The sequence below is a fragment of the Asterias amurensis genome, chromosome 10, assembly GCF_032118995.1.
Source record: "Asterias amurensis chromosome 10, ASM3211899v1".
NCBI classification, from domain to species: domain Eukaryota; kingdom Metazoa; phylum Echinodermata; class Asteroidea; order Forcipulatida; family Asteriidae; genus Asterias; species Asterias amurensis.
The window spans coordinates 1,246,861-1,257,003 of NC_092657.1; the positions used below are offsets into that span (position 1 = coordinate 1,246,861).

Here is a 10,143-nt window from a genome sequence, read left to right on the forward strand (position 1 = left end):
GATCCGGTCTCGGTTTAAACATTTCCAGGTAGAATATGAAATAATCTATCCATACATACTAATTGGGGACTGTTGCCGACGTTCATAATGGGAAAATTTGCCGTGTTTTTGTGACTTGTTTTCTCCGTTTTGGAAGCCATTTTTCACGTACAAATTTCTCTTTTTAAAAATTGAGTTGCACCGATTGTTTTTATAACATAACGACAGATATGCTCTTCGTTTCAATTTACTGGTACATTATTTTGGTTGAGACTTTTCAGAAAAGGCTGAAAATGACCGAATTCCAGAAGCCCTTTAAGACTTATTAGTATTCAAACCGAGGTCACGCATGAAAACACGCCGCATATCCCGGCAGATAAATAACAATGGGGATTAGTGTACTGCAGGTAGAGTGAAACCCTCTGTGTTCAACACCAGCAGCCCAAGTCATCGTCTGCGTTGCAGACCTACCTGGACATTCCCGCTTTTCGTGTGGTGGATTTTAATTGTGTAATGGTCTTGGAAAAAACAGGTGAGTTTTCTTGTTGTTTGATCGTTTGTTTGTTTGTGTGTTTGCTTGTTTGTTTTGATGATCTTCTTATCTGATAGAACTCGGCAATCTCCCTCAGGGGCGTGTTAACACCGACCTTAAAATGTTCATCCATTGACACGACGCGCCTAGAGCTTCGACTTGATAGCAGTGAGCAGAAAGCATTAACGCTCTGGCTCCAATTTCATATGAGCTGCTTAAGCAAAAAAATTGGCTTAAGCAAAAAATTCATTGCTTAGTAAAATCAGATTACCGGCCAAGACTCCACTCAATTGTAATGCGTAGTAAACAACAGCTTAATACTAGTCATAAGCAATGTATATGGCATGAAACTTTGGCCAGTAACATGTGTAAAATAAGCGAGCTATTTTCGTGATTAAGCAATTTTTTTGCTTAAGCAGCTCTATGAAATTGGCCCCTGTTTTGTGATGAGGGGTGTTGTCCACACCACAACCACAATCTGCCTGTTTGAATTTGCTGAAAGAAAGGCATTGTAAGTATGTAAAGGTGAATAGGGCGCACATCTTGGCCATTCAGAAAACCCAATCGGGTGGTAATCGTGATACAGACGAGTGGCCATGTTTTCTTAAAGTCGTCTTCTTCATTCGTAAAAGTACAGTCACCATCTGGTGTACAAGTACATTGTATTACGCACTGTATTAAGTCGGCTGGCTCAGAGTGAAATATCAAGAGCGATGGGAAGTTGAAAAAAAAAGTCACGATCAAGCCGACACAACCATACAAATCAACATAGCCACACCTACAGGCAACCATTCGCCAGAGTTGACTGCTATCTCTACAGCCCTTTCCCAAGAGATGTTAGGATTTGGAACAGGCTACCAGTGGCTGCAGTAACTGCAACAGTCTGAACAGGTTCCAAAGAGAGAAGCACTGTCAGATATAAGAAAGATGGAGCTACTAATCCCTCTTAGGACATATTGACATACTCACCACCTTAAAGCACTATCTTGAAAGCACAGAGCACAAATGGAAATTGCAACCCACCCTCTCCAGGACAGCAGCAATGCTTATGGGAGAGTACAACAATGCAAGATGCAAGATAAGGGTGTCGCACCATAGGGGCGTTGGAACATAGGATAGGGGTGTTGGGTCGTTGGATAAAGGTGTCCGAACACAGGGGTGTCGGAATATAGGCGTGTCGGAACAAAGGGGGATGCTATAAGAGGGATGGAGCTACCAATCCCTCTTAGGACAAATTGACATTATCACCATCTCATAAGCACTATCTTGAAAGCACAAGCACAGAGCGCAAATGGAAATTGCAACCCACCCTCTCCAGGACAGCAGCAATGCTTATGGGAGAGTACAACGATACAAGATGTCACAAACTTTTCAATAACCGTGAGCTTCTAATGGTTCACACAGGACTCGAAAATAGTAAAAATTTGTCATATTTAGCGGCCATTTTGAGATTTAAGCCTACATAACAAAAGTCAAAGAAATCTGGAGGGCTCTTTTATAGGCTGATATTAAAATATTAATATAAAAATATAATAATATGCCCCAAGGGAGCCCTGTGCAAAACATTGTGGTTTTTATCGCCGATCATTTCACCAAGACACTTAGCTATATACCATGGAGGACTAAACTAAAAGCTTAGAGCGTTTTTTATCACTTTGGAAAATGTTTTATGTTTCATCAAGTATGACATTTCAGATTTCAAGGGATATTTAAGTAACGTCATCATTATACCGTGTAAGTTTTATGTAAATCTGTGATCTTCACGGTTTTTGTTTCGTACCAATTCTATAACCTTCCTTTAAAGGAAAAGAGTGTAAATTTCACTCTCTTGTCCGAGTGGTGCCAGTTTCGCTGTCACTCCTTTTGAGTAAAATTGGAACGAACTTCACTCTTTATAATCGCCATGAAAGTACCCGTGTTTCACTCTAAAAAAAAAAAGGTGGCCGTCATATGGCTCTTTGCAAGAGTTGTATGGCGGACACGAGTGGTTTTTCACTCGTGAAATTAAAGGCAGTGGACACTATTGGTAGTAACTAAAACTAATTATTAGCATAAAACCTTTCTTGGTGACGAGTAATGGGGAGAGGTTGATGGTATAAAACATTGTGAGAAACGGCTCCCTCTGAAGTGCCATAGTTTTCGAGAAAGAAGAAATTTTCAACGAATTTGATTTCGAGACCTCAGATTTAGAACTTGAGGTCTCGAAATCAACCATCTAAACGCACACAACTTAGTGTGACTAGGGTGTTTTCTTCTTTCATTATTATCTGGCAACTTCGATGACCGATTGAGCTCAAATTTTCACTGGTTTGTTATTTTATGCATTATGTTGAGATACACCAACTGTCTTTGACAATTACCAATAGTGTCCACTGCCTCACTTGCATGTCTCAAATCAATATAAATATAATATTCCTCTTTTGTACTATCCATCCCAACCTGATGCTCCAAGCCGGTTTTCTTATAATAATTGATTGGTACTGCAGTCCCAATCGCTCATATTTGTACTCTTACGTAACACTCTTTGACACAATCGATAATCAGACGGTCAATGTATATAGCCGTAGAGCTGCAAAATGCAAACTTTGGGATAGCGACGAAACAGTAACTGCTCAGTTACGCAAAAGTTAACACTGGGCCTAAAATGTTCTCTTGCCTTTTTCGTGTTCATATTATTTAATTTTGTAACAGTATTCCCTGTTTCTGATGTGTGTTTCTCAGTGTTGTCTTTTCCTTGTTTGTTGGGGTGTTTGTTGTTTGAATAAGCCAGTAATAACAGAGTCCAGTATTCTCCCGAAGCAATTAGAGCATACTGTTTGAAACGTTGAGTTGTTAACCACCTGTTCTCTTCAGAACCGAAACTACTCAAAAGAGATTCAATTCAATTCATTCAATTCAATTCAAAAATGGTTTATTAAAACATGACTCGCAGTTAAAAAACTGAATTGCACATGTCAACACCATGTCAACATCATACATGACAACATCATACCCATAGTGCTACCACAAACCTCTCTTTAGTTTTCCCACCATGCAAAGTTTACTGGTATAGTTAATTCTTATCATATTGCTAGAGAACTAGCGGGATGCCGCGCTTCGCGCGGCACCCCGCTAGGATATAAAAATCCTTTACACAAATATTTCGAAATGTGGGTGAGGGTGTTATACGCCTCTCTCAATATTTATGCATGGTGTCATAATTTTAACCCAAAATGAAGCTATTTCGCACGTCCACCACTACTTGCAGTGGCTGTACCCACCTCGTTTTGGGTTAGACAACGTACCTTATGCATCTAGAAACTTTAAGGCTCCCCCGTGATCCTTATAGGGGTCTAATATGTTGGGCCTCTCTAACGTTACACGTTTTTCAAATCAGCGTTGATAGGTGAAACTGACCGTTAGCCAGCAATAACTAAAGTTTCTTTTGTACTACACTACCAAAACTTTCTCCACACAATATACATTCATAATGCTTGCATTTCCTTTTTAAAAAACATCGTCAAAAATGACATTTTTACGTCCCACGATACATAGCGTTGCTACAGCACTATAAGTAAAGCGAGCTTTTGGAACATGCTGTGTGCCACAAATCTAATTTATCTACTGTTTTTTTTTTTTGGGGGGGGGCGGGGGTGGTAAGAGCGTAGGCCTCTTTTTAGTTTATTCTCATCTGAATTGGTATTGTAAACTTTCTGGTCAATAGGCTGCATGTATAACGGGAGCACTTAACGTGAACGTCAAAAAAGTGTTTTGCAGGCAGAGATGCCAAGTCCAGAGGCTAGCTATGTGTGAGATTTTTCAAAGCTCAACCCCCATCCCCCAGGAAAAAAAATTGCCAGTTTAAGAAGGCCTTTTTAAATCGCCGCCCAACCTTTTTTTTTTTTTTTTTTTTATAAATAAATAAAACAATGTGAAATTTAATTGTGGACAAAAAGTGTTTCAAAATGCATCAAAAGCCTCCTCAGAATAATTAAAACTCACTTGAGGTACACAGGAGATGTTGATGGTTAATGTGGAGGTTCGATTGTGTCAGATTATATCCTTCCAAACTTGAACAAAATAGACTAAAAATGATGTCCAAAATCAATCGCTCACTTCTGTTGTGTCTTCGCTAGTGGAGCGCATTTCAACGAATTTGCTAAAACAAACTTGTGCGCAATAAGCGTTTTGCGCTCTGCCGAATTTGAGCTAAACCTACTGGATGAGCAAAAGCGTGCGCAATCTGCAAATTTGCGCTCTGTTTGTACAAATTTGGTACAAAAAATGTCGTTAATTTTTTTTTCCGATCTCGCCCCAATAATGGTTGATGTGCGTGTGAGCGTGAGACAGAGCCCAAATGCGTGAGTCTCACGCCTAATGCGTGAGACTTGGCAGGTCTGGTTTTGTTTTATTGTCACTTTGGGCTTATTGCATCTCGCGAAATTTGAACGACAAACGACACAATTTCTGACCGTGTTCATGTTCACGCTGCTCTAGGAACAAACCTCCATACATCCCATATCTCTGGAACCCTATATCGTACAAACTAAATAAAAACGATAAACTCGTCCCCACTCCTTAATTTTCTCTAACTTATTTCACTTTCAGAAAGCATGTCAAGTCATGTTTAGGGTTTGTTACGTCCAGTTTGGGTCAATAGACAAACTCCTAAAAATGTACCCCATTCAGCCGCACGAGGTCTCTTTTGTTAATATTATCTCCATCAGTAACCAACCCGACGGGCCGATGGCTAAATTAGGGTTCAAAATGGATTCCACAAGGATGCCATACCACTGGACCTTCTAATTTTCAATCCAAGATGGCGCAGGTTACGCTTTTAATAGTATAGATTACACCCCTATGACCTTCCTGTACGAGTATCGTTCAACTTGTTTACAATGACTTGTGAATAACAGAGCAATGAGCCATTTTTTACGGTTACAATAGTTTGAACGCTTACAATAGTTTGAAAAAGGTCCCGAGGTCAAACATGTTTTGCTTTCTTTAGAGTGCGGATCAAGGAAACGGGCTGTGGATTGACTAGCCTTTAATCAAGGCGCACGCGGTGGCAGCACCCCTGGTATCACGCTGTTCTTTTTTTCGTGCGTGATATCTGGAGTCGTGCTTGACATCAGGGGCCAATTTCATAGCGCTGCTTAGCACATAAATTTGCTTAGCATGAAATTTCAACCGTGATAAAAACAGGAATGCCAACCAAATTTCCATGTGATTTTCAGGACAAGCAAACAACAGCTAAACACCAATAAGAAGCGACATGCAACATTAAACAAATGGAAATTTGGTTGGTAATCCTGTTTTTAGCAAGGAAGAAATTTCATGCCAAGCAAATTTGTGTGCTTAGCAGCTCTATGAAATTGGGCGGGTGCCGCGTGCGCCTTGACTAAAGGCTACGGATTGACCCTCCCATAGCTGCCAGCCGATTCTGCAGAAAACAAATCCCTGAAAATAGGTCAATCTTTGTTCTGTGGGCAAATTTGACAATCTCTCTGATTATGGAAAATGGTGTTCCAACTATATTAAAATATGTACTTCTAAATATCTCCTTGATTGTGGTATGTACAAAATCCCACTGATTGCAAGATGGAAATGTTGGTTCAATGGTGCAATACATTACTCGTACAGGCACATTTGTGTACCCGGGGGGGCGGGACTGCCCCCCCTATTGTCTAGTTATGCCAATGTGTATAGACATGGTAGACAATACCTACACACGTAGTAAGGTTGTATGGTATGTGTATGTCAATATTAGGCGTTAAGAAGTTCAGAAACACGGACTCAAAGGTTGAACAAAACATGTCAGGAGAGAATTTTGAATTTTAATACTAACCAGAGTACCATTTTTGTCTCACAACCCCGTCAAGGGGATTAAAACAGCGCCACCTATCGACACTACGATGGCTTTAAAGTTACTGCGAGATTTAAAGGATTTGAGGTTATCTCTGTTGTTTGTCATTGTCTTCGCTGCATTCTCAACGTGTTATATCTCCATCTCCTACTCCAAGACGTCACACCATCAACAAAGATGTAAGTTCATGTAATCTTCTTTTTCGAGTCCACCATCTAGGCAAATGTTAGGCCAGTATTTTGCGCATCGCACAGCCCTCTCATTTGCTGCCATCGGGCCCAATTTCATAGTACTGCTAAGCACACAAATTTGCTTAGTATGAAATGTCTTCCTTGATGAAATGTCTTCCTTGATAAAATCAGGTTTACCATCTTAATTTCCATTTGTTGCATATTTCTTGTTACTGGTATTCAGCTGTTGTTTGCTTATTCTGAAAATCACGTGGAAATTTTGTTGGGAATCCTGTTTTTATCAAAGGAAGAAATTTCATGCTAAGCAAATTCCAAAGATTTTTAAAATTTGACGAAACCGCTGCTCGTGTTGAGTTCAAAAGGCTGATAACTTTGGGAAGATGGAATGGTCGTGGTATTGCCTTGTGTCAATTTCAAAATTACTTGACAACAACTGTCAAACCTAAACAAACATTTCATGTTGTTTTTTTTCTTTCAAGGGACAGATTATTATCATATGGGAGAACGTGACCAAAAACGATCGGTGGCAAATTCACCTGAAATCAAAGGAAACAAAGTCAATGACAACATAAAGGTATGCTTTGTATTATTATTTTCAGTCATAGACATTTCCTTACATATAGACTCCCCATAATTATTTTTAGCTGTGTTCAAACTAAACGTATTCCTTCGAGTTTCATCCCATACATACAACATTATATTATTAGTAAAGCGCCTTTACATCAAGATCTAAGCGCTAAAAACAGCATCAGACAGCATATTACATCTGATAAACATGAGTTTTGAGAGATCTTTTGATATACACTTTCTGATGCGTATTATGTGAGGTTGTTCCCGATTCAGCAATAATAAATATAGCCTTCATCATGTCATAAAAGAAACAATTGTTTTTCCTTTTCATTACAGCACAATAATAGACCAACAACTTTACAGATACAAGCTTCAAATGTCCACAATGTATCAGACACGGCAGTAACTACAACCGCCAAAACCCAACAACCAACATTCTCGTTTGAGACAAAGGAGATTCAACTGCATCGCAAGAAACACATGGACAGAATGTGTCATAGCAAATACCACATTGAAACCCTCGACTTTGGTTCCCAAAAACCTATAGAAGTCCAGGCCTTTAAATACCTCCTAGATCTGTCGTACGTGAATGATGACTACAAGATCATAGTAACTACAATCCACAAAGTTGGCTCTTCGAATTGGCGACGTTTCATGCAGGATCTTCACAAGATTAGCAGTGACAAATTCAGAAAGGCATGGCCACCACTGAAGTTTTTAAGCAAACGACCAACTGTAGAAATCCAACAGAACTTAAAAGAGTACACCAAAGTTTTATTTGTACGGCATCCTCTGGTTCGGCTCCTCTCAGCGTACCGGGATAAATTCGTCAAACTCCCCACGAGTCATTACGTCGGCGCCGCTGTCAAGATCATCAAAATAATTCGTAAGCAAAGCCCGGCAAACCTTAAAAAACCTGACATGACCTTCACAGAGTTCCTGACATACCTGGACGGTGCTAAAAATGGTCAACGTTTCGACTCTCACTGGGCACTGACCTTCGAGAAATACAAACCTTGTCACGTGCGTTATGACGTCATAGGTAAACTTGAAACACTTCTCCCGGATGTGGATTATCTGACTGACAAACTTGGGGTTAAAGGTCGTGTTGAGTACAGGTATCCAAAGCCGTACAGCGGAAGTTCAAATACGTCATTGCTGATCGAAAATTATTCCAAAGTCCCACCAGAACTTGTTAGAAGTATTTGTCAAATTTACCATGATGATTTTATTGCGTTTGATTATGCCTTACCCAAGAATTTCTCAGATTTGGCTGAATATCTAACGAAAATAGGCTGACCCCCAGCTGACAGTCATGATTGTGTGTGCATGTACTGCGCCGGCGCAATGCATTAATGCGCGCGTTCTTTGAGGAGGGTTTAAACATTCAAACTCGGGTCGTCGTCAGCAGCAGAATGTGATACGGATCTAAGTTGAAGTCAGGCTCTATGTTGTATAATTGCTTGAATGTTTCTTATTCCTAATTAAAGGCAGTGGACATTATTGGTAATTACAAAAAAAAAAAAAAAAATTATTGGTTAGCATAAAACCTTACTTGGTTACGAGTAACGGGGAGGAGAGGTTGACAGTATAACACATTAATGTAATACCTGCAACAGACAGTGATTAAATCTCTGTTTTGAAAATGGGGTATTCGCTTACATTCAATTTAACCAAGTTATTGCCGACAGAACTAACCGTGTAGCGTTGCTGGAAGGCAAACGTCAACGCTGTAATGAGTTACACAGGATCTCGTTGGCTACAAGACCGGAGAGTACAACGAAGACATCGAATACATACCCATTGAGTCAGCAATGGTCCAGGCAGCCTTTGTTTTAAACAAGGCATACATGTACTTCAATAATTACCTGGGGTGGATTTCACAAAGAGTTAGGACTAGTCTTATCTCGAGTTAGGACCAGTTACTCGTCCTAACTTAGGACTATCCATGCAATTTGTATATCTCCTTGTATATCTCCTTGCCGAAGCATTTTTAGGCATTCGCAGCCAAAACCAGCTCTTTTTAGAGCCACCTCATTTTCAAAAGAGAGATTTAATCACTGTCTGTTGCAGGTATTAAATGTAATTATGATCACAGGTTTTAACTGAAAAAAAGAATTGTGTGTACTATTTGATTGTTTGTTTGTTGGTTGGTTTGTTTGTTTGTTTGTTTGTTTAGTTGCTTGCTTGCTTGTTTGTTTGTTTGTTTTGTTTGTTTGTTTGGTGTGTGTTTGTTTGTTTGCTTGCTTGTTTGTTTGTTTGGGTGTTTGTTTGTTTGTTTGTTTGTTTGTTTGTTTGTTTGTTTGTTTGTTTGTTTGTTTGTTTGTTTGTTTGTTTTGTTTGTTTGTTTGTTTGTTTGGTTTGTTGGTTTGTTGGTTTGTTTGTTGGTTTTTTGGTTTATTTAAAACACAATAGTCAGGAAAGTAAATGTAAATAAAGTTGTTGTTAAATGTTTTTAAACTGTTGAATATTCTGTATAATATCTTGCCGCAGCTTTGCGGTTCTGCCACTTTGCACCTTTTGACACATTATTGTTTTCAATAGGTCGACAAAAAACGCATGAAGATTGAAATTTATCATAATCAGTGAATATTCAGATTGATATAGAATTAATGATTAACTTCTTGTTTACCTTTCTTACCGATTCCAACAAGTCCTTTTAAACAAAAATCGGTATCGACATGGAAGTTTTGGAAGTGCAAAGGTCAAGAGGCAGCTAGGCTTTCTTTACTCGGTCGCGTTTTGTTTTCTGTCTCTAAATATATACTGAAGTGCGCCCTCTGTTGGTAGTATACGTCTGCACCCCACTGCATAACCATTAACCCGAACACAATCTTGACTGGCTGCATGTAATTGACTCGTATTTTGAAGAAATATTTATTGTCCAATATTGAGATGAACAATTTCTCGTAAAAAAAAAATTAATTGAAAATAATTTGTGGCGTAAGAATGGCTGAAGGATTCCCTTCCACTAAGTCTCTGCTTTACTTTACTAATATTAATTGAACTTAAAAATCCACCCCCCC

The 10,143-nt window shown here is 39.2% G+C and overlaps 1 protein-coding gene across 3 annotated transcripts; it reads left to right on the forward strand.

Annotated features, from left to right (window-relative positions):
- The first annotated feature begins 200 nt into the window (after positions 1-200).
- On the forward strand, positions 201-10,126 carry LOC139942841 (carbohydrate sulfotransferase 11-like). 3 transcript variants are annotated; one of them, XM_071939630.1, is made up of 4 exons: positions 201-511; positions 6,386-6,535; positions 7,033-7,121; positions 7,454-10,126. In XM_071939630.1, exons 1-4 carry the CDS (start codon positions 493-495, stop codon positions 8,414-8,416), a joined length of 1,221 nt encoding a protein of 406 aa, XP_071795731.1. In that variant the 5' UTR covers positions 201-492; the 3' UTR covers positions 8,417-10,126. The 3 variants fall into 3 exon arrangements, with proteins under 3 accessions (XP_071795731.1, XP_071795730.1, XP_071795732.1); XM_071939629.1 differs by having other exon boundaries at positions 202-511; positions 7,027-7,121; positions 7,454-10,123; XM_071939631.1 differs by having other exon boundaries at positions 421-511; positions 6,373-6,535; positions 7,027-7,121; positions 7,454-10,121.
- Positions 10,127-10,143: the final 17 nt, after the last annotated feature.